The sequence below is a fragment of the Tachyglossus aculeatus genome, chromosome 22, assembly GCF_015852505.1.
Source record: "Tachyglossus aculeatus isolate mTacAcu1 chromosome 22, mTacAcu1.pri, whole genome shotgun sequence".
In the NCBI taxonomy this organism is placed as follows: Eukaryota; Metazoa; Chordata; class Mammalia; order Monotremata; family Tachyglossidae; genus Tachyglossus; species Tachyglossus aculeatus.
The window spans coordinates 28,726,012-28,753,698 of NC_052087.1; the positions used below are offsets into that span (position 1 = coordinate 28,726,012).

The 27,687-nt window shown below is 47.6% G+C and overlaps 1 protein-coding gene across 7 annotated transcripts in view; it reads right to left on the minus strand.

The window, feature by feature from the left end:
- Positions 1-27,687, minus strand: part of AMBRA1 (autophagy and beclin 1 regulator 1) — a 182,685-nt gene that overhangs the window by 22,955 nt on the left and 132,043 nt on the right. For all 7 annotated transcript variants that reach the window (XM_038764132.1, XM_038764137.1, XM_038764136.1 and 4 more), the window contains 3 exons: positions 18,703-18,813; positions 10,829-11,017; positions 10,164-10,318 (listed from right to left, as the gene is read on the minus strand). In XM_038764132.1, the coding sequence (XP_038620060.1) occupies positions 10,164-10,318; positions 10,829-11,017; positions 18,703-18,813 (455 nt within the window). The remainder of the gene's footprint in view (positions 1-10,163; positions 10,319-10,828; positions 11,018-18,702; positions 18,814-27,687) is intronic.

The following is a 27,687-nucleotide window of genomic DNA, read 5'->3' on the forward strand; positions in this document are numbered from 1 at the left end:
CAAAGAAAACATCTCCCAGATCAAAAAGTAAAGGAGCCCTGTTTCTAGTTCAAAGGTGGTGGAAGAAAGAATGGCAGACAGCCGATGGAGCTCAGCGAGAAGCGTCCTTATCCTTCTTTTTGAAGTGCAATCGAAAAATGTATTTCTGTTCTTGGTGATGTGCATTCTTTCTAAAGCAGGCCAGCAGGTTTGGGGCCGGTACTTTCACCTAACCCAAGCAACAAACTCTGCTACTCAGATCATCCCTGTAAAGAGATGCTGAAGGAGAAAACTTTGTGCATGCATACAGTCAATCAGTCAATAGTATTTGAGTGTGTAGCGCGTGCAGAGCGCTGTACGAAATACTTGGAAGAGTACGGTACAATTGGTAGACAAGATTCCTGCCCTCAAGGAGCCTACAGTCCTGGCTGGGAGGGAGGACTGACAAATTACAGGTAAGGGGAACAACTGAGTAGAGGATTTGTACCAGAGAAGCAGCGTGGCTTAGTGGAAAGAGCCCGGGCTTTGCAGTCAGAGGTCATCAAATCCCGGCTCCTCCAATTGTCAGCTGTGTGACCTTGGGCAAGTCAACTTCTCTGGGCCCCAGTTACCTCATCTGTAAAATGGGGATGAAGACTGTGAGCCCCCCATGGGACAACCTGATCACCTTGTAACCTCCCCAGTGCTTAGAACAGTGCTCTGCACATAGTAAGTGCTTAATAAATGCCATTATTATTATTATTATCTAAGTTCTGCGGGAGTCCGGTGACAACCCAAGTGCTGAGGGGGTGGGACCAGGTGCATGGGTGAGGCAGTATGGAGGGACAATCGGGTAGGAGGATAAGCACTTACTTAGGGAAGGCTTCTTAGAGAAGATATGACTTTAGTAGGGCTTTGATGACGGGGAGAGTGCTCGTCTGTTGGATATGCTAGAAAAGCAACGCGGAAGGACCTGGGTTCTAACAGCAGCTCCGCAACTTTTCCACTGAGTGACCTGCGGCAAGACACTTCACTTTTCTGTGCCTCAGTTACCTCGTCTGTACAACTGGGATTAAGACGGAGGCCCATATGGGACAGGGACTGTGTCCAACCTGAGCAGCTTGTATCTACCCCAGCGGTTACTGCTTTGTGCCTGGTATGTAGTAACAGATATCATAAAAATAGAAAAAAAAAGGGGAAGGAAGTTCCCGGCAGGCGGGTGGACTTGAGCAGAGGACTGAAGGTGGGTGAGGTGAGATCGAAGGTCAGGGAGGAGGTTGGCGTTTGAGGAGCCAAGTGAGTGGGCTGGGTTGTAGTGGGAGAGGAGTGAGAACAAGTGCACTGAATCCGATGGAAATCTTGTCCTCTGAACATCTGGAACCAGGGGCAAGTGGCTGGCACTTGTCAAATCTGAACCGTGGGAACATCAAAAATGTGAAAAGCAGAGGCTGGCAATGACCCGAAAGGCGGGGTGAGCCGGTGGGAGGGCGTGAATGGATGCCACGGGAAGGGGGTGAGAAGGCCTAAAAATAAGACTACTTTCTGGGTATCAATCTGGATATAGGGCACCACTGTGCTTATAAAAGGAGGCTGCTGAATACATAGCATTTGGGCAAGGAGACTGATGCTTGAGAAGTGGGGGAAAGAAATCAATGGGAACTAGACGATGAGACAAGTTGACCTTTCTATCGGAAATGGATGGCTGCACCTCCGGTCAAAGCTGAGGAAACATGCACGCAAACCCAGGGGTGGCAGAGAGCAGCATCTCTGGGGAAAGTCCAGGAGAGAGAGAGGCCAAATATCTACTCAGACAATGGCAGTGTCTACATGAGCAAGTTTAATGTTTGTTTCCGAACAGCCTCCGTTCCTGATCCCTGCACCTGCTTAAATAAAACACCCAGAAGACTACTATATCCAACAGAGGAATGATGTCCGGGCTGTTTTTTACCCAAACCAAAAGGTAACTGGGAAATAATATTTATTATCACAATAATTTGGCAGCAGTCCAAATCCACTGTTCCATGCAGGTGAGGAGGTTTGACTGTGGGCCTCCTTTTGACCAAGAAGCTGCCTGACTTGACACATCCCATTTGCTTCTTTGAGGCCCCTTTTTTCTTTAGAAAAATAAACATAACAGAACTTCAAACATGTCTCTTGTTCTTTCTGCATTCTGAATTCAACTATTTTGTTGTGCTTCTCATATTGCTTGCGCTTGGTTGAATTTGGACAGGAACCCCAAAGAAAAGTTATAGGAAGGGGAGAAACGTACCCACCCCCAATTCTCCACTTTCAGTGAGGTTCTGCCCTAGGCACTTTATATCTGTTAATTCTCTCACTCTGATATAACTGCTCCTTTCAGGTCTGTTTCTCAGAGGCCAGGAAAATCCAGGGAACTATCTGTCATACCCGGAAGGTATCCATGTGCCCGCCTTTCTTAACTTCCTCCCTGATTTTCTGGGATCAGAACGCTGTGTCTCCCTTTAAAAGATGACTTAGCTTTATCGAACTAGTGAATTCTCCAATTTCAACCCTTGGGACCAAGATGGACTCCCTGTCATTCCTGATGACTGGATCTCTGAAGAAAGTAGGACCACTTCATTTTTGGATCTCAAGACCCCTGAGGAGGCTCCAGCAATTCTCCTTGGGCTTCTTTGGCCTGCCCTCCTCTCAAACCTCAACTGAGGTCCTTCTCAAGGCATTTCCTAGAATGTGATAGGTATGTTGATAACGTTGATCAGACCCAAACGCGTTAACAGGATAAAAGTGCCTGGGTGCTTCCTGGCCCTGCTCTAGGCAGAGAGGGTTTTCCTCACCTAAGGTTCACATCCACATTCATTTGGATCATGTTAGTTCTTCCCTTACAGACACTGAAGACTTGGCTTTCCTGCTGGATTCTGGAAGCCCCACCTACGATTTGTGCATCAGGCAAGCATGCTTTTTGGGGAGAATTTTTTTAGTGGAAAAGCAATGTGGCTTACTGGAAAGACCACTGGGAGTCCGAGGACCTGGTTTCTAATCCCAGCTCTGCCACTTGTCTGCTGTGACCTCGGGCCAGTCACTCATCTGTACCTCAGTTTCCTCATCTGTAAAATGGTGCTTAAATCCTACTCCATCCTACCTAGACTGTGAGGCCCTTGTGGGGCAGGGACTGTGTCGAGCCTGATAACCCCAGCTCTTAGAGCAGTGCATAGTAAGCACTAAACAAATGCCATAATTACTATTCTTGCGCTGACTCTTCCCAGGGAAAGCTGATTGCTATAGAGTGCTTGAAAGAGCCGATAAAACCAATGGAGCCAAACCGCTAGACCCACCCAGCAACCCACACTAGGAGTCCCGTCGTAATCACCACTGACGGAGAGCAGCTCGGGTTTGCCACTTTCCCATCCCCGCCCTGGGTGACTTAAGGGCCAACTCTAGAGTCCAGGTGGGAGGGTAGTGGGCTATATGGGACAATGTAGGACCACCATCGACCTCAGAGAGCGAATGCCAGCTGTGCAGACCACTGGGCCACAGGTTTGTCCCCAAGAGGGTGAACCACGTTTCCATTTATCCTCCCCCACTGTCCGCCAGATTGCTAACCTTACCTTCTGACTCCGTGCCAAGGGCAGGGACTTTGCAGAGAAATCTGTCCCTGGGCTGGATTAACGGGTGGTACAAGGAATGTGTCACATCTTGAAGGGGCTCACCCTGCCCAAAGACTCTGGCCCTCTATTTGGTCATTTGTTTTGGTTGTTTGTTTCCTTGTTCTAAATCGTAAACCTCAGAGCTTGTGGGTCTCCATAAGGCCCTCCCATTCTCTGTACCCCCCGCCCCCTGCAAGTCCGTCTTTACAGAGTTCTACATTTCAGAAGTCGACCATGAGATAATTACAAAGGAAGCGGATTTTAATCAAATGACAACAGCTTTAGGAAAATTAATAGGGACTGAATCTTTAGAATGAGTTAATCATCTCTGACAACAAAGAAGTCTGTCCTCTCAACCAGCATCCCCTTGGAGAAATGGCACTCTCCAAAGAAGCACTTAACTAGTTTTTGTCACTTTCTTTTTGTTTTCTCCACCCGTGAGGCCAGAAAAGGACAAGAGGCTTGGAACTTCTGGGGTTCCTCCAAGGAGATCTGAAATCCCAGTCCCCAGTTTGCACTCTTCATTCCCCTCAAGGTAACCTAACTGCACCTAGCTCTCACCTTTCCTCTTCCTTTCTGACTCCCTACACTCATCCTTCCTAGCCCAGTGGAAAGAGCTTGGGCCTGGGGATAAGAGGATCTGGGTTCTAATCCCAACTCTGCCAGGCGCCTGCTGTGTGACACTGGGGAAGCTACTCAACTTCTCTGTGCCACAGTTTCCTCATCTGTAAAAAGGGGATTCAATATCTGTTCTCCCTCCTACTTAGACTATGAGCCCCATGTGGGACAGGGAACTTGAACGATCTAATTAACTCGTTATCAACCCCAGTGCTTAGTAGCGTGGCTCAGTGGAAAAGAGCACGAGCTTTGGAGTCGGAGGTCATGGGTTCAAATCCCGGCTCTGCCAATTGTCAGCTGTGTGACTTTGGGCAAGTCACTTAATTTCTCTGTGCCTCAGTTACCTCATCTGGAAAACGGGGATTAAGACTGTGAGCCCCCCATGGGACAACCTGATCACCTGGTAAACTCCCCTGTGCTTGCAACAGTGCCTTGCACATAGTAAGCGCTTAATAAATGCCATTATTATTATTATTATTATAGTGCTCACAGTAGGCACTCAACAGATACCACAATTATTACTATTATATTATTATTCCCCACTCAAATCTGTCAAACTACATCCCTTCTGATCTTCAAACTCCTCCTTCAAAGACACTTCTTCTAGGAGATGGTCTCTAATTAATCCCCATGTCCTTGGTCACGTCAACTCACTGGCCATCCTTAGCACACACGTATACCTGTTTAGTTTGTTGACTTATTTGCTCTTGTATCAGCTGCATCTCTCATTCCTTTTGAACGTTTACAATTTATGATGGTCTCCCCAGCTATAGTGTAAGCTCAAGGGCAGGAACTGGCCCTTCTACTTCCAAGTGGAATTATGTTCCCAAGTGCCTCATACAGGTGCTCAATAAATACTGATGACGATGAGGAAGAAGTCTGCATCACTCTATAAGCCTGCCTTGTTGACAGACGGCAGTAATGTGCATTACGGAACTGGGCAGATCAGAATCGGAGGATGAAGAGACTAATTTCTACCTCAAACAACCTGGCACTGCTGCCCTCTGCATCTCACCACAGTTTCAAGGTCTGACTTTAAAATACACCGAAAATGAGAACTCCTAGCCCTATCAATACTCTGACACCAGCAAGTTTGGGAAGGGCTGTTGGAAGATATTTGGGGAGAGGCTGATAGATTTCTGAATCTACTGGCCAGGCTTGATTGTAGAGTAGTGACGGGAACTACAGAAGTAGAACAAATGAGGACAGAGGCCTCAGAGATACCTTAAATGGCAGAACAACAGTCACGAGGGTATGGGACGAAGCCAAAGTGACCAATGAAGACTTAAGTGCTACTCTTTAGAAGCTAGGAACGATTATCCCGTAGAACATATATATTCTATTTATTTTATTTTGTTAATATGTTTGGTTTTGTTCTCTGCCTCCCCCTTCTAGACTGTGAGCCCACTGGTGGGTAGGGATCGTCTCTATATGTTGCCACCTTGTACTTCCCAAGCACTTAGTACAGTGCTCTGCACACAGTAAGTGCTCAATAAATACGATTGATTGATTGATTGATTATCCCATGCTGAGAGAGAAGGCCAGGGGAGCAGAAAACTGGTATCCATAGTTACAGAGGATGCTGTTTTAATGCCATACTCCTGCCTCCAGTGAGCTTCAAGCCTGCGGTCCCCCACTTCCTCCATCTTTCTTTGTTTTCCCTGCTGGCCAGGAATTACTAGAGCTTCAGGACTAAACCCAACTGCAGGGGCCCAAGGCAATTCTACACTTGAAATGAGTGACAAGTGTATACTCGGCCCACGCGTCCTGAGAGGGGTGATACAGTTGGGCACAGGAAGGCCCTCTCAATACTGGAAGAAGGCATTTCGCCCTTGCTGCATTTCTGACTTGAGGCCAAAGAGCAAGACTCTGCATTAAGACAGAGAGCTGCTTTCCAACTGGATGGACACCAACATGGCACTTGCTTCTGCTGGCACTAAAATACATTGTTCCACCCGCTGTGTCCATGCCACTCACTGCCAGGGCAAAATGCTCCCTCAAAGAAAAGGGCGTAAAGTAGCCAACAGCCCTGGGCAAACCAGGGCATTTCAGAGGTCAAACGCTGATTAGCTTTTCCTGCATCGTGCAGGTACTTCTCTCCAGTTCATGGCCTCCACGTAGCTTTGTCAAAGACTCCCTAAAAGTGCCCTCACTCGCTCTCTCCTCTCTCGCTCTCCCTCCCTCCCTCCTTAACCGATGGCTCACTCAGTCCTCAATCTGGCCTTGCCCTGATTCCAAGGCTTAGCAGTCTTTGTTGCGGACTGGGATAGCATGATGACTATTTCGGGTTGCTTTAGTAATTTTATACTTTTATTGTTACATTTTCAACTTGGTCACAATGCGGCCAAGTCATTGTAATGCACAAGTTGCCCCATTTTAGAAAATTAATTGCAGTTTTCTGGTCCCATATTATGCCTCAGTGCCTCACTCCAATTAGAAAATGAATATGGAGAGGGAACACAGGCAGTTGAATGTTTGAGAATTTATCAAACCAACGGCTCCACGGTCCGCCGCAGCCTGACTTGAAAAGGAATCAGATCGGCTCAAGAATGAATCTGCCATTTAGAAAACGGACAGAGTTCCAAAGCGGGGCCCACCAAGAGAGGATGTGTCTGGAGTCAGGACTCTAGGCCAGGGGTGATGGCTGTTTTAACAGTTTTGCGTCTCTTCCTGATCTGAACAAGAAATTTGCCAATCATGTCACGGTGGGAGGAGTGAGCTGAGCCTCCGTTAGCAGAAGAACATAAAAGAAACCTACAGCTTCAAAATATGGGCAGGAAATCAAATGATTCACTCTGTGGGGTTGGGGGGCGGGGGGGGGGGGGGGAAGGAACCAAACATACAGATATTCAAGAGAGAAACCTGGAAAGCAGAAACAGCTGAAGGAGTTGGAAGAGGAGAGCGGACAGACAAATCTGGCAAGGGAGGGGACATAAGAGTCATTGGGACTCTGGGATGCCACGTGAGGCTGTGGTGTGCAGAACAAAATGGTGAAAGGATCGGAGGGACTAATTCAAAAGAGATGCTGAAGGGGAAAAGCTCACACCACCTCGGGATTAGCTAAGCAGGAGAGAGACACAGCCTGAAAACACCCGAGGATACAAACCCAAAGACAATGAATACACTTGGGGCCTCTCTGGGCCTAACTGGAGTAATGGGGGGAAACTGAGGCAAGGCACTGGAAAATCACGATCAGAGGCGGTGCAGGGGAGAATGTCTGCAGGATCCAGAGAAGCTGGAGCCACTTACGAAAAACAGAATCAGGTAAGCTGGTGCCCCTGAGAAGCTACAATAACCGTGAAAGCTTTCGTTTAGTTACCATGGTGAATCTCCCAAAATCTCTGAGGTCTCTCCACCAAAGCCCTCCCGTCCCAGGACACCACACGCCTGTCTATATGTACGTTCTGAATGTCCTTCCGTTAGACTGTAAAGCTCCTAGAGGAGATGAGCCACACGCAACTAAAACTCTGTAAATTCCATAGCCCCTAGTCTAGTGTCACAAACCCTGGAGGAATGTGAAACATTTTCAATATCGACGATGGGGATTATTAGATGAGCAGACAGGAAGAAAGGAACAGGGGAACCCTCGAATTGCCGGCAAAGGAATTCCTACTAGTACAAAGAGCAATGTGAGCGATGCTCTGCTGCCCCTTAAAACTTTATGAATTTTAGCTGGATACATAAAATTGTCACTTCCACTCCTAAACTCAAGTACAGCAAAGGTATTAGATGGCGGTTTGTTTCCTGACATGGAGTAGATGATGTACAGTACTAATAATAATAATTATGGTATTTGTTAAACACTTACTATGTGCCAGGCACTGTACTGAGCGCTGGGGTGGATATATCCAAATCGGGTTGGACACGGTCCCTGTCCCATGTAGGACTCACAGTCTTAAACTGCATTTTACCGATGAGGTTACAGGGGCACAGAGAAGTGAAGTGACTTGCTCAACGTCACACAGCAGACAAGTGGCGGAGCCGGAATTAGAACCCATGACCTTCCGAGTCCCAGGCCCAGGCTCTAGCCACTACATCATGCTGCTTCTCGACGCCACACTGCTTCTCTAGTAAGCACTTAACAACTACCATTAAAAAATTCATCTCTCTCACACTGAGACAAACGTGAAGCTAGAGTGACTACGGAGAACGCACTTGGGACGTCCAACAGAAGCACAAGTCATGTCCCCTGACAATAAGGAACATCGACTCTGTTTTGGAGAGACAGACGTAGAACTATTTGGAAGCAGAATAATAATAACAACAATAATGAATGTGGTATTTGTTAAGCACTTACTACATGCTAAGCACTACACTGGGGTAGATACAAGATAATTAGGTCCCGCATGGGGCTCACGGTCTGAGGAGGAGAGACAGGTTTTGAATCCCCACTTTGCAGATGAGGGGACTGAGGCACAGAGCAGTTAAGTGGTTTGCCCAAGGTCACACAGCAGGGAGGTGGCGGAACCCAGGTCCTCCGATTCCCAGGCCCACGCTCTTTCGACTAGGCCATTCTGCTTTCCCTTGACTATTTAATCAATACAAGTACATATGCAAACATAAGAGGTGAGAATGGACAGAAATAAATACCTACGTGAATGAAGTAGTTGAAGGGCTGATAAGCTTTGGGGTGTTTTATAATTATCTGGGGAAGGCTGACTGGAGGAGGCGGGATTTTAGGAGGGGTTTGGAGGCAGGGAGGGTGGAGGTCTGATGGATATGGGGAAGACGGAGGTTCCAGGACCTGGGACGACAGGTCAGAGGTGGGCAAGATGAGAACGGAGTCCAGTCAGCAGGTGGGCTTGGGGAGAGCGAAAAGTGTGAGCAGGGGGGGGTAGCTAATGCCAACAGGTATTCATTAATTCAATCGTACTTGGAGGTGAGTGCTGGGGGACAGCCCTAAAGCCAGTGATCAGGAGTTCCTGCTCGATGTGGAAGGTGACGGAAAGCCCTCAGAGGACTCTGAAGAGAGGGGAAATGTGTGCCGACTGGTGTTTTAGGAAGACAATCTGGAAAGCGGTGCAGAGTATGAACTCAAGTCGGGAAGGAGGCTGGAGAGGGGAAAGACCAGAGAAGGGGCTGATACGTGAGTCCAACTGAACTGGGGGTGGATCCATGGGGTGCTTTGGAAGAAAAATGGGGTGAGTGGATGTGAGAGCAGCATCAGTGAGGAATCAAGGACGATACTAAGCGCGGGAGTTTGGGGCACAGTAAAGATGACCGAGTGTTGCCCGCAGGGAAGAGGGAAGATGAGAAACTTAGCTTTACACAGGGTGATCTTGTGAACAAACTGTTTGGTGGGCACTTTGGGGCCTTGGAAGAGACAGAGCAACCAAAATGCCAACTGGTACTCCTGCTTTCAATGAGGACAACCATAGGCAAGGAGAATATGGCAGCAATCCTTTCCCCCAGGCTGGACTAATATATTAGCAAAATTCTGTTGAACGCTCTAGTTCAGCTGCCTTGGGAAGGAATATCAACCCCCTGAGAGAGTACTCCCGTTACTTGGCCTCCCTCCCCTGAGTGGCAGATGGTTCCTAATGAGAATCTCACAAGATTCATCAGGAGGCCTAGGAAATAGCCGTTGCCAGGTGGAATGCTCGGAAGCGGGTGGCTGTAGTGAGCCTCAGTAGGACGGCAACGGGCTAATTTAATTACCCCGCACCTCCCAGGCACAGACTTCTCCAATAGGCTTCTGAGTCATCAGAGCCATGCCCGGTGACAGAACTCACCACCATGGTTTCTTGCCCCTTCTGTCGTCTTCTCTGAACCAGCGCCTGCTTGCCACTGATGACCTAGCTTTTGACTGTGGAGGCCAGCTAGCTGCCAGGGCCCACTAGCGAACTCCAACGGCTCCTAATCCCCTGGACAACGCAGCTGGGGAAAACTACATTTTTTCCCTCCGGGGTCCACGGTGGTTTTCCAGATTGCCACAAACCCCTGAGGGGAAAGGGCAGGACTTACCCTCATGGAAGTCTCCCCACCATGCGGCTGCTGCAGTCTGAAGACCTGGGCTACCATGTGCTCCGTGGAGGGATGCAGCAGGATCCTTCGGGAAGCCAGTCCGACCATCACGTACCGGCCCATTGGGGACAGGCTCACCGAAATGGCATTGGGGCCTGAGAACAAAATAGAAGAATCTCCATAATCACTAGCATATTTCTTATGTGCTTACAGCTTATTGGAGCTGGAGTAACGTGTCAGGAGTCTTGCCTCTAAGCCTCCCCCGGAGCTCCCTCTTTTTCCCAGCTTGCTCTTGACTGGCAGGTTCTTCCCTATTCTCTTTCTTCTGGTCACAGCTGATGTGCTTCAGTCACAGCCCCCGGCGGTAAGTAGATCCCCCGGTAGCTGAGGCCCTGAACACACTCCTTTCGTGCTCTAAAATACCAACCAGGATTCCCGCAACTCGAGTTTCTGCCCATTAATGCCAGGGTTGATGACGGCTTCTTGATTTCCCCGGACCGAGGCCGCCCTCTTCCAGGGGAGCGCCCAAAGAACCCATTCCCTGATGCCCCCTACATTCACCCATCTCCCGGTCAATCAACCGATAGCATTTATTGAGCGCTTCCTGTGTGCAGCGTGCTTGGGAGAGTACAATACAACAGAGTTGGTAGGCATGTCTCCCTTACCGAAGCGCTTGGTGTAGAGCATCTCCCCCAAGTTGTGGGGTGCCAAGGAATATACCGCCAGAATGCCCTCGTCGGGAAAGCCCCGCTGACTGCTGGGGATGAAAGCCGCCAGGAGCTGGCCATCGGCAGATATGTCACAGCTGGCATCATTGTAGATCTTGCAGTTCTGTACCAGGACATTCACGGAGGCTGCAAGGGACATGAAAGGAGGATGACAGGCGTTGGAAGAGAAAGTGAAACTCGTTTCCACATGGATCACAGGGGCTAAGTCCTTCCAGGAAACATCAGAGCGTTCCCAAATCTCCTTAACATCCACCCCAAGTCCCAGGGTTAAGGTACAGGGAAAGATGTTCTTGCGCAGTTACTCTCTCAAAGTCGCCAAGAGGAGAGCTGTAACCATCTGGGGAGTTCCACGGAACAGTGATCACTGTCCAAAAGTGAAGTTGGTCGGTGAGGTGAAAGACATGAGCGTGCGAGCAGTGTGGCCTAGTGGAAAGATCATAAGCCCGGGTGTCAAGAGGACCTGGGTTCTATCCCCGCCTTTGCCACTTGCCTGCTGTGTGGACCTTGGGCAAGTCCCTCAGCTTCTCTATGCCTGTTTTCTCCTCTGTAAAATGGGGATAAAATACTTGTTCTCCTTCCTAGCCCTCAGACTGTGAACCCATAGAAGGACAGGGACTGGATCTAACCTGATGATCTTGGACCTTAATATCATGGCTTAGTGGAAAGAGCACGGACTTGGGAGTCGGAGGTCGTGTGTTCTAATCCCGGCTCCGCTACTGATTAGCTGTGTGACTTTGGGCAAGTCACTTGACTTCTCTGGGCCTCCGTTACCTCATCTGTAAAATGGGGATTAAGACTGTGAGCCTCACGTGGGACGACCTGATGACCTTTTTATCTGCCCCAGCGCTTAGAACAGGGCTTGGGACATAGCGTTAAATAATAATAATAATGACATTTATTAAGCGCTCACTAAGTGCAAAGCACTGTTTTAAGCGCTGGGGAGGTTACAAGGTGATCAGGTTATCCCATGGGGGGCTCACAGTCTTCACCCCCATTTTACAGATGAGGTAACTGAGGCCCAGAGAAGTGAAGTGACTTGCTTATCAAATGCCACCATCATCACTATTATTATTGCCACAATTATTATGATTATTGTTTACTCTGAGGCTGAGAAGAATTAACTCAGGGAGTGGCCCTGCTGCTATGAACCACAACTCGGCCATTAACGTATCTTAATACCATGGAAAAAGTCAGGTCTTCATCTTTCCAACCAGGTAAGTAGGCTACACGGAAGTTACTACTCAATCCCGTTCACTGAAGAGGGATTAGCTTTAGCTAGAAGGAACTGAATCGAGATGAAGCAGAAGGTCAGGGTTCCATTTCTATCTCTTACCCGCCACCCCAACACTAGGCTGGAAGGCATTAGCCTTCCGGCAGTGGGTTGACAAGCCCCGGAGCCTAACGACACGTCGGCACTTCAGAGATGGCACTTGCACGCGCCTTGTCTCAACTTTAATTTGCTGCTTACTGAGAGACCCTTTCAGAGGAGCCTGTAGCGAGGTTCCCTGCCAAGCGGAAGTAGCTTTCCCCCTGCGATGTGAGCCTGGAACAGGACTCCCTACATCAGAGACACAAGGCTGAGCAGTATACGAAGATGGGGCTCTGGATTTGTTCCCTTTAGATCTGCTTCACAAGGACATAATTGCCAAGAGGCTCTTCTTTCTCAACTCAGAGGGGCTGATTCTGTGATGACGGCTGTCGGGATTTCCCCGAGGGATCTCATGGGGTCGGTCGGAACTCCGTCGGCCTTTGCTGGGCTCCTGGAGATCATTTCTAGAAACCACAAATCAAGCCCCGTGACAGGTCAGTGGTGAACTGCGCCCAGAGGGCTTGTAGATGGAATATGGCAATGATGAAAGAATTTTGGGGGGAAGTTTGCTCGACTGGGGAAGTTACTGTCATGGGACAAGACTAGGCTTTCATCTTCCATTTCCTTTTGCCTTGCTAATGAAGCCCCAGAGATGACAGAGTGGATTAAAAGAAAAAAAGACACCAGAACAAATTAATCAAGCTGTTGAGCCAACTCCAGGCTCTGACACCTACAGCACGATTACGCACAAAATCGAGGAGGGACCACAAGAAGCGTTATGTTTGCTAACTAATAAAATAATGACATCCAAATAGTCATTCCCATCTCCACTAGGCCTCGGTGCTGCCGCCATCTGCTCCAGCCTCTGTGGCTGGGTTTATCTAGTTAGCACGGAGACCGTCTGCTCCTTAGGCAGGGACCCCAGCCCTTTCCCAAGTAAGCCATTAACCCTCTACCACCCCACCAAGGCCCGCGCTTCCCGTGACAAAAACACAACCAGGGGTGGGTGCCAGGATATGAACCTATGACCTTCTGACTCCCACTCCCATGCTCTATCCATTATGTCATGATGGAAACTGAGGCCCAGAGAAGTAAAGGGACTTGCCCAGGATCGTAACGTAGGCATATGGCAGAGCCAGGATTAGAAACCAGGTCCTCTGATTCCCAGGCCTGTGCTCTTTCTAGTAGGCCACACTGCTTCTCTAATGACTTGGCTGGGCTAGAGGAGCTTTCATCACAGATCTTTTATAAGACATCCATCTAGGATCACTTTTCCCATCCAGCAGAAGTCTTCCCGGAGAAGGGATGCAGCAGATGACTGGTCATTCAGGAGCAACACCCTAGTTAGAATACCACAGGAAGGCCAAAAGGGGAGACGTCCTTGGAGTGAAAAACTGAGGAGAATTTTAGCACAGGGCAGAAGGCAGAGAATTCCTGGGTTCTAAAAATCGGCTCCACCACGGTGTGACCTTTTCCTTTCTGGATACTGGTTTCTTACATCCAGGAAAGTAATCATTCGGTGGTATTTACTGAGCTCTTACTATGTGCAAAGCACTCTACTAAGCACTTGGGAGAGTACAGTACAACAGAATTAGCAGGCACGTTCCCTGCCCGTAATGAGCTTACGGGGATAAAACTCTTGTTTCTTCTTCCCTACTTCCAATCCAATGAGGAGCGGTGCTTTACAAAATCTTCTAGACTGTGAGCTTCTTCTAGACTGTGAGCCCACTGTTGGGTAGGGACTGTCTCTATATGCTGCCAACTTGTACTTCCCCAGCGCTTAGTACAGTGCTCTGCACAAAGTAAGCGCTCAATAAATACGACTGACTGATTGATTGATAATGAAGGATTGCATTGGTTGGGACCTCTACGAAAGATGGTGAATATATGCATATATATGTTAACAATTATTGTGTATTTGCTCAGCGCTTACTACGTGCCAAGCTCTGTGCTAGGAGCTAAGTAGATACAACAGTGCTTATATGGGGAACTGTAAAAAATGCATGACATGCCTTGGTTCTAGATGTATTTCCCTGAGGTCAGGTAGAAAGTGATTCTTTGTCTCACTCGGCAGAATGCACAGTTTGTACCTCCCCTTATGCACTCCCCGATCCAAACGCTGCTCTGGACCATCAATCCAGATTTACTTCTATCCAATTACGCTCGCCTGCAGAAACATTCCCAATATTTCTTTGGCAGGCACCCCCCGCCCGCATCCAAATGCTGAACTGAGGTCAGGCCTGATCAGCTTGGAAGGACAGTGAAGGACAGTTCAAGGCAGCCCAGCAGCGATCTAGCCGAACACCAGGCTGGCTGGGCTACATAATAATAATGATTATTGCTATAATTATTACTGTAATAACAAGCATCTGAAATGTTTTGCCTAGAATGGAGAGAGGATGTAGTGGGTGGGTGAGGAGGATGGTCTGCTAGAGATTTCAAAATGCTTCAGGAAGCCGTGGCTATAAAGGAGATGTACAGTGCGTGGCACATAGTTAAGTGCTTAATAAATCCATTATTATTTTCTCTCCCAGAAATGGCTAGCTCTCTTCTTCCCACCAGCACCTGATGCAACTTGGAATGCCCCAGAAACAGGAGTAGAGGGCCTATGCACGAATCAGAGAAGGTCTACTCTAGTCTACGGTTAGTAGTAGCAGTTGTTATTAAGTACTTACTGTATGCAGAGCACTGTACTAAGCACTGGGAGAGAATACTCAAGTAGAAATTAGACATGGTTCCTGACTGAACAAGAGCCAGCGTAATCAGTAAAAACATTGAGGGGATTGAAGCGGGGAGAAGTGAGAAGCTTTCATTCCAAAGCACTGGCTGGAGATTTCCTTTCTGGGCTTGCCGTTTCTTCTTTTCTTGTATGGAAACAAGAGCTCTTGACACATTTGTAAATGGTCATTGTGTTGTCTCATTCCTATAAGTATTCCTCTTCCCAGTACTGAAATCCTATTGTGTAGATCCCTCAGTCTGAAGTCTTGGTATAGAAGGCATAATGTCATAACAGCCTGGGTCACCAGATGAGACATTCTTTCGTGGTTGAGGACTCGAAAATATTTTGGTAGGTGAAGTGGAAAGGGAAGTGACCCACACAATGGGGCCTCAAGTCGGAAGGAGGAGCTGCTCAGACCACTCGAAATCTCTCAGGCCCAGCTTCATAAGATGTTGGTCTTTATACTCAGAGCAGCAGCCTTTGCCTTCCTGCCCTTTAGCCTAGGGTAACATATGAGTGGTGGAGAGAGGAAAAAAGGTGGAGTTGAGCAGTTGCAGCTGGAAGGGTCCCTGGGGTTGTCAAGAAACAATCTTTCACAAGAGTAGCTGAAGCTCCTGAGCTTCAAGGGGCAGATCTGGGGGGACCCAGGGAAGGGGACTGGTAACAGCAGGAAGCTGTGATCCAAAGGTCTGCAATGGAGTCTCTGCCAACTGTTAATGACCGTCTGATGAAAATGCCTCAGGAGGGAAAGGCAGGAAGTTGGGGAGGTCTTGAGAAGCAGATGTTTCCATCTCTCGATCGGGGCCCATAAATGATAAACAAACAACTTGTACAGCGATCAATTTGCAATCCATCGCCGGCTGGCCAGATGAGGCTGAGTGAATGATCAGGTGAAATGCTAAGCCAATCTATTAAGATCAGATTGAGACACTCTCGGGGGGCTTCAACTGGCAGAAAAGTTACCCCTGCGCTTCCTCTGAGCCCATGAAATTTTAGGCATCTCTCCTTTAGCGGCATTATTTTGCCAAAAGGGTACCCCCCTCTGTCGTGTTGGGAAGTAGATGCTGAAAGCTGCCTCGTAGCATAAATTTGCCAGGTTTACTATTTGCCCCATTCTAAGATCTCAGCTCACCTCCTTTGGATTCAAAGGCCATAACTCTAAGATGGCTGGGGGAATTCCAGGAAAGTTTCACTACCAAGATACAAATTAATGATGGTATTTATTAATTAACAGTGTTATGCTGCCTGTCATAGAACTCCAAATGCTTTCCAGACAGTTCCTTATTAATTCTCCCTGTGCCTAAGAGGAAGGCAGGCAGACTCATTTGGCAATGGGGAGCAAGTGGAGTCGAGGGAAGGTTGCCACACTGCACCGAAACTAGGAGTAGAATGTAGGTGTCATGAATCTCGGCTGCCTGCTCTTTTAGGGAAGAGGCCATTCTCCATCCCTAAATACAGACCTCTTGGAAAGGGATCCTCAGGGGCAGTTGGAGGACTCCTTTGGAAATACATAAATCATAATAAGAAGCATGGTATTCGTTAAGTGCTTACTATGTGCCGAACACTGTATTAAGAGCTGGGGAAGATAAAAGGTAACCAGGTCAGACACAATCACTGTCCCATATAGGGCTCACAGTTTAAGAACAGGCACTGAATTCCCGTTTTACTGATGTGAAAACTGAGGCCCAGAGAAGTTAAGGGACTTGCCCCAGGTCACATGGCAGTTAAGGGTCAGAGCCAGGATTAGAACTTGACTCCTTAGCCTATGCTCTTTATACTGCTTCTTAGCCTCCAGGGAGGCATGTCCTTACTTACTTGACTGGTTAAAGACCTAGTGTCCAACACCTCTGCGGCACTTGCAACCGTTTGAATCTCTCTTTTTACTTTCTTCACCCAGCAGAAGGAGATGTCAAAATACCCAATTCCTTCTCCTCCATCAATTCCCTGCCCACCAAATACCATCTCAACTTGGCAGTTACTCCATCCTCAACTTTCCAGCTCAGAATGCATATTATCCCTTAAGCTTGACCAGCAGAGTTTAGACGGCGGTGGTAAAGGTGAGATGGTGGGCTGGAGGGCAGGTTTTGGGGAAGAGGGACCTTAATTTGTAATGAACTCCTGCTCATCGCCATCAGCACCCACAGTATTTACTGACTGCCTGAATGCGCAGCACTGTATCGAGAGCTTGTGGGTACAGGCAGAAGACTATAAATTGCAACGTCTGCTCTTGGGAAGGTTACAGCTTACTGGGGAAGACAAGCAAAAAGATTGATGAGACAAAAATCCAAAGAGTGAGACAAGGAGAGAGAGCTGCCGTCTCCGCCGGACTCTCCCAGGATCAGGCTCAGAAATCCCAAGGAGACACTTGACCTACCTAAGGGTTGGGGGAATAAGTGTAACATTCATCCCATTATTTAGGAACGTCATCAGGGTCGAGAGCAAACAACACAGATTTCACTTGACCAGTTCACGCTCTCCCTTGTCACTCATTCCCAACCCACTTGGAGGAGGTACACAGCGGACGGGGAACGTTCTCTCCAGCAATCCGAAGATGCCAGGAAGCCTACAGCAATAGCATCTTGCAAGGTTTTTGAGGATCAGCCACCAAACTGCCCTTAGAGAGGAACAGATGAGCGGAGCTGGCCAGGCTCAGAAATCTTTACTAGAATATCCCACAATTGAAGTGAGGGGGTGGTGGGAAGGGAGCAGACGCTTCTCCCTTATTGCCTGCCGCTCTAGAGTATTCACACTATTTTCCAGTGAAGACTGCCATGTGGCTCTGGCTCCGGGCAGCTCTTTACCTGTGAGGAGCTCCAGGCAAGCAAGAAAATGCTCAGAGCCAGATGTGGCTCCCAGTAGCCCACCTGAGCACCGACGGACCGGGAATTTCCTGCTGTTGGGGTATCCAGTCTTCCCTGGGTTAAGAGAGAGCTTTCAAAATGGTACAGCCTTCTGTTGCTAATCATATATCAAGAAAACCAGGTGAAAACTGGAAGCCGAGGGTTTGGGCATATTTAAGCCACACACAAGCCAAAAGTCTGGGACCCAGCCGGGGTAAACCTGACCTAATCCGAGCCAAACCCAGGCGAGTCTAAACTCACCTCCAAGTCTGGAGTTTGTGGGTGTGGGGGAGGGAGGGGAGAAGGGGAGAAAGGGACAGGTCCTCAAGAGTGTGGATGCCCTGTGGACTGCGGGGACTGTTTTGGGACTTCCATGAATCCGTGTTGCAATGGGCATTTGCAATCAATCAATCAATCATATTTATTGAGCACTTACTGTGTGCAGAGCACTGTACTAAGCGCTGGGAAGTACCAGTCGGCAACACATAGAGACAGTCCCTACCCAGCAGCGGGCTCACAGTCTAGAAGGGGGAGACAGAGAACAAAACCAAACATACTAACAAAATAAGATAAATAGAATAGATATGTACAAGATAAATAGAGTAATAAATATGTACAAACATATATACATATATACAGGTGCTGTGGGGAAGGGAAGGAGGAAAGATGGGGGAGATGGAGAGAGGGATGAGGGGGAAAGGAGGGAAGGGGCTCAGTCTGGAAAGGCAAGTGTGTAGCAGCCGCCCGGCCACTGAGCTTCCTAATGATTTGATGCTCCCTGGCCTGAAACCGGGGGGCAGAGAAGAAGGGCCTAGGTAATCGAGCCCACTTCCTAGCTGCTGAGCCCAGGCCTGGACAACGTTTCAAGTGTTGTCTCCCTCTCCGGGTCCCCATTCCCTGGCAAGAAAAAACCAAAAGGCAAAACATTCCTTCCCTGACTTACCATTGCTTATTTCCGGCAGGTCAAACTTGGTGAAGTCCCACCACTGGAGTCTGTAAGTGGTGTTGGCAATGTTACTGGCTACCGCGGACTGTCCATCCCCGATCACTGCCCCTGTGGAGGACGAGAAACACAGGTCGCATCACACTGCCAAGTGCAAGTTCTCATCCCTGAACATCACAAGACTGCATATGGGGGAGTGAGAAGGGGGAGGAAATGAAACCGGGAAAAGCAAAACTGAGAATCGACACGAACACGGACCTGAGATCAACCATTCCTGCAAGAGGAACCGAAATGCCCTTGGAGCACAATACTCTCCCTCATTATAATTTTACACTGATCGGGCATCAGCCGGGCAGTTGGCACTGTACGTGGTACCTCACAACCCACACCAACAGATGTGAAGAAGGATGAAAGAGAGATGAAAAGCCCCAACATGGAAGAGACGGCAGAAGCGTTTCTGCCCCTCGGAGAAGGCTACGGTTGTCCGGGGAAAGCTCAGTCGCTGTAGAGAAACATCTTCCTCCTCAGCTCTGAAATGAAGCCACCTCTAGGGAAAGGGCAGAGGCATCCAGCTGACAGAAGTGGAAAGACTGTTCAGGACAAATAAGGTGACGTGTTTCATCTCTCCTGGACCCTTGGCATATAACAAGACAGACATTTTTAAGGCTAGCTTTACAGCATTAGAATATTTTTATTAAGGCAATATTTTATGATCCCCGTAAGAGAATTTCCCTGAATTCAGGCTCACCTGAAATGTCTCATGGCTTAACTTTCTCTGAAATACACGCTTCCCGTATGACATTTTTTTCCTTGGTAACCAATTAAATAACAAATGGATTTCTAACAAGGTGACATTATAATTTGCAGTTGTATTTCATTTACATGAAAATGTCGTCTCCTCCTCCTCCTCCTCCTCCTCCTTTTGAGGTGCGTTCCACAGACACCCGCCCCTCTGATCAGACAAAGCCAAACTGCTCTGGGAGCCCAAAACAGAGTGGGCTAGGTACTCTGAACAGCTTTTTCTGCCACCAGTGAAGTCTCATTTAGAAAATCTATAATGCCAGGGCTTTTCTTGCCTTTGGCACATGGGCAATTTCATGCTGGATTCAACTGGGTCACCTATGCTTACTGCTCTTCATCTCAATTTATGATTTTTGTTAACTGGCTTCTTTCCTGGTATTAGAGCTAACTGTCACTGGCTGTACCTGGTGGCTTCATTACTCTTGTTGCTGTGCTAGTCTTTCCTCGAACAATTAAGAAACTATACAGAGGTAACAGAGATAAAATGTCCTCCATTCTAGTCATCAAGTGCAAGAAGGGGATCTAGGCTCCACAGTCTCTCTTTAGGGGGCTCCTTCCATTAACACTTGTTTGGTGATGATGTTCTTGTTCCCGTTAAAAAATGTTTAAGAAAATGACTGGTTCCTAGGTGCACTACTGCTTGGTGGGGACAGGCTTAGACATTTTTCACTGAATAGTTTCCTCAAATCTTCCAGATTCCAAGAACAGAGAAGCCCCGAACAATCAGTAATCAATGGTATTTACTAAGCATTTACTGTGTACACAGAACTGTAATAAGCGCTTGAGAACGTATAGTACAAGAGTTAGTAGTCACAATCCCCACCCTGAAGGAGCCTCACCTGGAGGACTCAAAAAGGAGGCACAAATTAGGGGCTCTGTCTCACTATCAATCAATCAATGATATTTACAGAGTGCTTACTGTGCTGAGCGCTTGGGAGAGTACAGTTCAACAGAGTGAGTAGCCACGTTCCCTGCCCACAATAAGCTTACAGTCACTACTGCTGGACTTGAAAAGGGCATATACCTGAACTCCCTGCAGTGGCTCCCTGGACCACCCACTGAAGGCAGGGCTAAATTTCCTCTTTTGCCACATCTTCAATAGGGAATCATCATGAATAATACTTATTAAGCAACTACAGCTTTCTGCAAAGACCCAGTCCTAACCTGGGAATTTTACTGGGTGAGATGGCTACCTTTTAAAGAAGTTTTGCCATCAGGAACTCCAGTGGGTTTATTTTTTCAGGCTTCCTTGATACTGAAAATGAAATATTTGGTAGTTCCAGGATTGGTTATCCTGAGAGGAATGCTAAATTAATCGGCATTCGGGCATTCTGAGTAGCCCACTCATCTTCTCATCGTTGTCAACTGCATTCACTGAGTGCCTACTGAGGTCAGAGCACTGTGCCGAGCACTTGGAGAACATCCAAAATAAGTCAGAGATGTAATCCCTCTCCTGGGTTTATTTCCCATGTGGGAGGCAGCGGAACCTAGGACAAATAGCCAGGACTGGGAATCACGAGACACCCAATTCTGGCCCTACCTCCACCCCTGGCCTGCTGTGTGACCTGAGGCAAGTCACTTAACTGACTGCTGCTCCTCAGATTTCTTCATCTTTTGAATGACGATAAAAAACAACAATCTACTTTCACTCCTTCATAGCCTGTGGGCCCCGTGTAGGATGACTTTATTAATTTGTTTCTCTCCCTGTGTTTGGCATATAGGAAGCGCTTAACAGAAGTTAAATAGTAATTAATTCTATGATGATTAACCCAGGAATGCCTCCTGGAGGAAGTGGCTTTTTTGGAGGTTTTGAAGGAAAAGTGGGCTATATTTGTTGACCCGGAGGTGAGGGAGGGGAGTCAGGTGGGGAGACAAAAGGTATCATAGAGAGATATCTCTTGACTCTACCAATTTGTCCTCCACCAGGTATTTCTCAAAGAAACATCACCCTCTCTGCCTGGAAAACGTGTTACTTTCAAAGTAAGAGATGGGCCCATAATAATAATAATAATGGCATTTATTAAGCGCTTACTATGTTAAAAGCACTGTTCTAAGCGCTGGGAAGGTTACAAGGTGATCAGGTTGTCCCACGGGGGGGCCCATCTATCTAAAGGGAACTGTAACACAAATAAATGATTGAGCAACCAACCTTATGACTTCCACAATGCCCAGGGCAAACTTTCTGCCCAAAGAAACACACCCAGGCAGGCATGGAAGGGGTTTGTGGAAGAGATCGAGGAGGTGATGCCCGAGTAAAGAGGGAGCCTGGTTCCAAGAAGAAAAGACTCAATGCCCCATAAACACAGATTAGGGAGTTGCAAATGCCAGCAAACAACTTTGGAATTGTCCTAAAAGTCTCTTCTCCTTCTAAGGCTTCTTGGGGTCCACTCCTCCTCAGCAACCGGGAAGACAAACTTAGCCTCAAAAACAGACACCTTGATGCTGCAGGCTTCCCTCTTAGTTATCTTAAGAGGAGCAGAGGCTCAGAGACCATATTTCTGGGCACATCTAAAGGATTTCTATGTTTCCAATTTCCGCAAGTTAAGTCCACCCAGAAAAACTGGCCATAGCTGTGTCTTACCACCAATTACTTTCTCTAAGTAACTGCTGATAAAATAGTCTATTGGCAAGTGTGAACTACTAGAAAGTCCTTTCTGATTTGGAGATTCACCAACTAATGACCATGGTGGGTCATTCAAAATGCTTCCCCTTCCTTTTAAGCCAACTGATTATTCCAATTCATTCAGTGAGCATCTGGCTTGAATAAACTTCATCCCTGGAATGAACCGCTAAAATACCACGCCGACTCTAAGCAGTTGGAATGAAGGAGGCCCAGGCCTTGAATCCTGGAGAGATTTTTTTTTTTTTTTTAAAGGCTCAACCTTTAGGACAGTGGTTAACCCAAAGATGAAAGGTCTTACTCTGCAGTGAGAAACACCAGTTATAGAAACTGTCTGGATCCCACACTGTCTGGCAGTTGTCCTGGGGGGCGGTTTCTGAAACTGAACATGTAAGGGCTAAGAAAGAGAATTCTTTCCAGGGGGCCACAGAAATAGGACAGCAATAAGAGATCAGGAGCCCTCAAATGTTCAAAAAAGATGGTCTCGGAGAACTGGCCATCTGCTAGGCACCACTCCCTCTAATGACCTACTACTCGACGGAGATTTGAGGCCCAGATGAGAAACCAAATGAGGCATATTCAGGTGAAAGGCTAAGTGAGGGAGAACAAGACCTGCAATCCTGGCAAACAGAGAATGAAGGAGCAGAAAGGGTGGCTGCCTCAATCCATTTGCCGAGAAATATCTCCCAAGTCCACCAGTTGGGTAGGCTCAGAAAAGCTCAGAAAGGGCAGCAACAAGAAATTTCCGGACAGCAACTGCAGCCTGAGAGCTCCCCTTTGCCACCTTGCTCTATACCCCTTTCAGACTCCCTCCTCTCCTGCGCACGGAACAGAAGTATGAACATGTTCCATCCCCGCCTCTCCTCTCTCTTCCGCCTAGTCAGAGCCCTGGGGGGAACACATGAGGGATATGATTCAACAAATGGTTTAAATGAAATTTTGCTACAGTTCAGAGTCACTAAGGAAGTCCCGCAGAACCACATTTGGGGAAGGAAAATGGGGCAGGTGGTAAGAAGTGGGGAAAGAAAAGGGTTAAACTGTGCTCTGCAAAGTCTGCTCTGCTTGAAACTGCCTTCGCATGTGACAGCTGCTTCTGATTCCACTGCTACTGAGAAAAAGGAATGGAAGCCTTTCTTATTCAACACCCAACAAGGGAACACTGACACGGCTGGAACCCAAATCACATGCCATCCCCCCTGGGACAACTACCTATGTGAGCTGACAAGTTCTCCCGTTCCATTAAATAATTAATGGTAATGATAGTGATAATGATAATAACAATAATGGAATTCTGAGAGGGAGGCTGATCTCTCTCCATGCGGCAAAATAGTCACTAAATGAAGGTTTGGAGTCCTTACCCCTTATTGTCATTCCAATCAATGGTATGCACTGAGCACTTACTGTGTACAGAGCACTGTACTAAGTTCTACTCCATCTTATCTTAACAGCCCCTCTATCCACATGGCAACAGCCCAGTGTCCAGGATCCTACAGCCATGCAAACTACTTTCTGCTAAGATCTACTCTTCAGATAAATTCTGCAGAGTACTGGAGCCAAACAGATTGCCTCCTGGGGTGAAAGACTCTTCCTCCCGTCTCTAAAAAATTTCCCCCAATTTTCTTCACAAGCTACAGTGGAAGGGCTGTTAAGACAAAGAATGAGCACCATCTGGGATTTCTTGTCATTACAGTGCAATTTGGGAGACCCTCAAGGAGTCAGGTATAGTTTTCCCAGGGTCTTAAAGAGAAATTCCCGGATTACAAATCCAGTAGCAAGGTTACCCTGGGACATTAAGGCACAAGGCATTCTTATAGGGAGTCTTCTGGGGACACGGTTTCTCATTTTAGAGGCATTTGCTACCCCAAAGAATTTCCATGTAATCTGATACTGCAGCGCTTTTAAGGAACTCAACGACATGGAATGATTGGCTTTTTGTGGAAGTGATGTAGCCAAAGAGATACTGGTTTCTTAATAATTGTGATCCGTGCCAAGCACTGTAGTAAGCGTTGGGGTAGATGTAAGATAATCAGGTCCCACATGGGTCTCACAGTCAAAGTAAGAAGGAGAACTGGTACTGAATCCCCATTCTGCAGATTAGGGAACTGAAGCATGGAGAAGTTAAGTGATTTGCCCAAGGTCACACACAGCAGGGAAGCAGAAGAGCTGGGCTTAGAGCCCAGGTCCTCTGAATTTCAAGCCCTTGCTGTTTCTACTAGACCATCCTGCTTCTCTACGTGCTTTGAAGTTTAGGAGTGAATTTTGGGCCAACCCAGACTGCTTAAATAACTAGATTTGAAGTTCAGGAAGCTTGCAATAACTGCATGAACCCTCCAGTGAAACCTCATTTCAATGTAATGGTTTTGAGAAATTTCTCTAGGATTCTCTAAAACTTGGATTTCCCCAACCCCTCCTATAAAGTAGTGGACAAATACTCTCAACCAGTTTATAAATATCGACTGACATAAATCTCTTGTCTCCAGCCTACTTGTTCCCATATACTACTCCCAAACACATTAAATTTCTATCTACCCCAGCACTTAGAACAGTGCCTGACACATAGTAAGCACTCAAATGCCATAATTATAAACGGTAATTCCTACTGGAAGGGACCAAATCAGGGCCAACTGCTCTGCCTTCGATTTATGGCTTTTAAATGACCCAATCTAATTGTCCTTTGATTCAATGATAGCTTCCTGAAGCTACTGGGCTCCGCTTCGCCGAAGCGTTAACTTTGATTGGTTGCTTTCCTCTGCCAGGAAAATGGAGTAAACGGCTCCTCTTTGATGCTCTCTCTTTTCGAAAGCATCAACAGGCCCACGACGGATTTTGGTAACCAGAAGCGCTTTTGGAGGCAAACTCTCTTCTCTGGGTTGGGAGATGCTGGTTAGAGGCAAGGACAGAGGCCCAGGCTAATTGTCATCACCTCAAATCACTTGTCTAGTCTAAACAGCTGAACTTCTTCATCACATATGCCCTAATGAGGTAATTTCCTGCTTAATATTAAATCGCAAAATATCAGGATCCCAAAAATGAAGTTTGGGAATGAATTCAGCCTTCCTTTTTTTTGGGGAAAAAAAAAGGTATTTGGTAAGCACTGCTTTAATCAGCACTATGGATGTTAATCAGCACTATGAGCAGTCCCTGTCCTCCACGGGGGCTCACAGTCTAGTAGGAGAGAGGACAGATACTGAATCCCCATTTAACAGATGAGCAAACTGAGGCACAGAGAAGTTAAGTAAGTTGCCCAAGGTCACACAGCAGGCAAGTGGCAGAGCTAGGATTAGGCCCAGGGTCTCTCACTCCCCATGCTCTTTCCACTAGGCATGCTGCTTCTCAGAAGGTATGCTCACTTCAACTCAGCTTCACTGGGTAGCATATGTGAGGAGCATGAAGGCCGGTACACTTCAGCTGCTGTAGGGTGAACCGAAATTGGGAAATCACAAGCAAGAAGGGCAGAGGAAAGCAAAGAAACAAAGCTACAGACGATGCTGAATCCCAGCTGAAAACTGAGTCAACTGCCCAGGACCTGCCTGGTAGTAGACTGTCACCAAGACAGCGGTGGCTCTTTGTGAGCAAAAGCTCCATTAGGATCAAGGGGGAAGGAGGTAAAAAGCAGAAATAGCACCAGGCGCTGCCAACATCTAGCGTGACAATACGACAAGGGGCAGCCGTGTTGTGCGCACACTGCAGCCCGGACTGTGGGTCCTACGTTGGCCTTGTCGGTCTCACACGCCCTCACAGGTGAATTTCACTGTCAGTGGTGTCTTCTTTGGGTACCAATTATAATTACCTGCTCTTACTGTAATGATGTCACTGGAATGCCTAATTATAAAAGCAGAACATCTTTCACAGACAGAATGCCATTGCTTTTTATCCACCCACAAAAATTGTTCAAGATAAAAACAAACAAATCCACAACGCCCCTTACCCCCCAACACAAACTGCGTCTCTCTCTTTCTCTCTCTTTCAGAATACGAACAACAGTCGAAAAGAAAGCCCCACTCCTTGAGGGCTCCTGACAGAAGCCCCAGGATTTCCTTCAAACTTTCTGAAATGGCCAGGAGACAGGCTGGATAAGGAGCAAATTTTGAGATCATCTTCTTCCGCCTTGGCCCACATTAAACTACTCGTTCATTCATTCATTGTCAGCTGTATTTATTGGAGCACTTACTGTGTGCACAGCACTGTACTAAGCACTTGGGAGAGTACAATATAACAGTAACAGACACAATCTCTGTGCACGAGGAGCTTACGGTCTATATTCCCTACAAACTAAATCTGCACTTCCCAGGCTCAGTATTTTGAGGGTCACAGCCCACCCACTGGCTGTGCTGGGTTCCTAGGGGAGGCCAGCACTGACTCAGGAAAGGGCTGCAGTCTTCTCAGCCCGGCTGTACGGCAGGTTTTCCCAGGAAAGTGCCTCAGCTTCCCAACAGGGAACAGCTCTCACCCATCGCCTGACAAAAGTTGTTGTGACACCCGCGGCGTTCACTGTTTGGGGGAAGCCTGAGGGAGTGGGGCAGGACCAGGGGTCTCGGCCTCGTCAGCCGCAGGAGGGAGAAGACCTCTGTTCCTGCCAAGAGGGTGCAGGTTTCAAAATACGAAATCTGCAGTGAAGTAAAATGGAAATGTGCTGAACGTGGGTTTGACTGGCAGCTTTCCTCGTTTGTCGATCACAGGGTAATAAACACTAGGAGATGGCAGGAATGAAGATGAATGCTTTCAGCACTGCTATTTCCCCCCCCTCCCCTCCTCCTCCTCCGCCTCCACTCAGCACATGACAAGAGAGTTGGAGAAAGAAAATAAATGAGCTTCTTAACTAACTCTTTTGTTAAAACTTTCCTTACAGGCTACCTACAAGGGAGTTAGTGCTCTCAAAGCCTACATTCTCCGGAGGGAGCCTAGCCTGGAGAGGGAGGGAAGCGCTCATCAAATCAGCACCTGTACATTCCAGGATACAAAGCTAAGTGGATAAGCTCAAAGTCGGGCTGTAACGGCTAGGAAAAGGGAGCGCCTGACTCCACGGGCAAAGAGGCTTTCTATTCATTCATTCAATCATATTTATTGAGTGCTTACTGTGTGCAGAGCACCGTACTAAGCAGTGTTCTACAGTCAAGCCGCCTCAACGTTTCTAATCACCATCAATAAATAATAATAATGATAGCATTTATTAAGCGCTATGTGCAAAGCACTGTTCTAAGCGCTGGTGAGGTTACAAGGTGATCAGGTTGTCCCACAGGGGGCTCACAGTCTTAATCCCCATTTTACAGATGAGGTAACAGGCACAGAGAAGTTAAGTGACTTCCCAAAGTCACACAGCTGACAATTAGCTGAGCCGGGATTTGAACCCACGACCTCTGACTCCAAAGCCCGTGCTCTTTCCACTGAGCCACGCTGCTTCTCTGCTTCACGCTGCTTCATCAATGGTATTGAGTGCAGAGCACTGTACTAAACGTTAAATCAAAATCTAATCAAAACCAGCCCCATTCCTCAGGTGCCACGATCGATCTAGACTGCAAGCTCACTGCAGGCAGGGAACAGGTCTACCAGCTCTGTTGTACTGC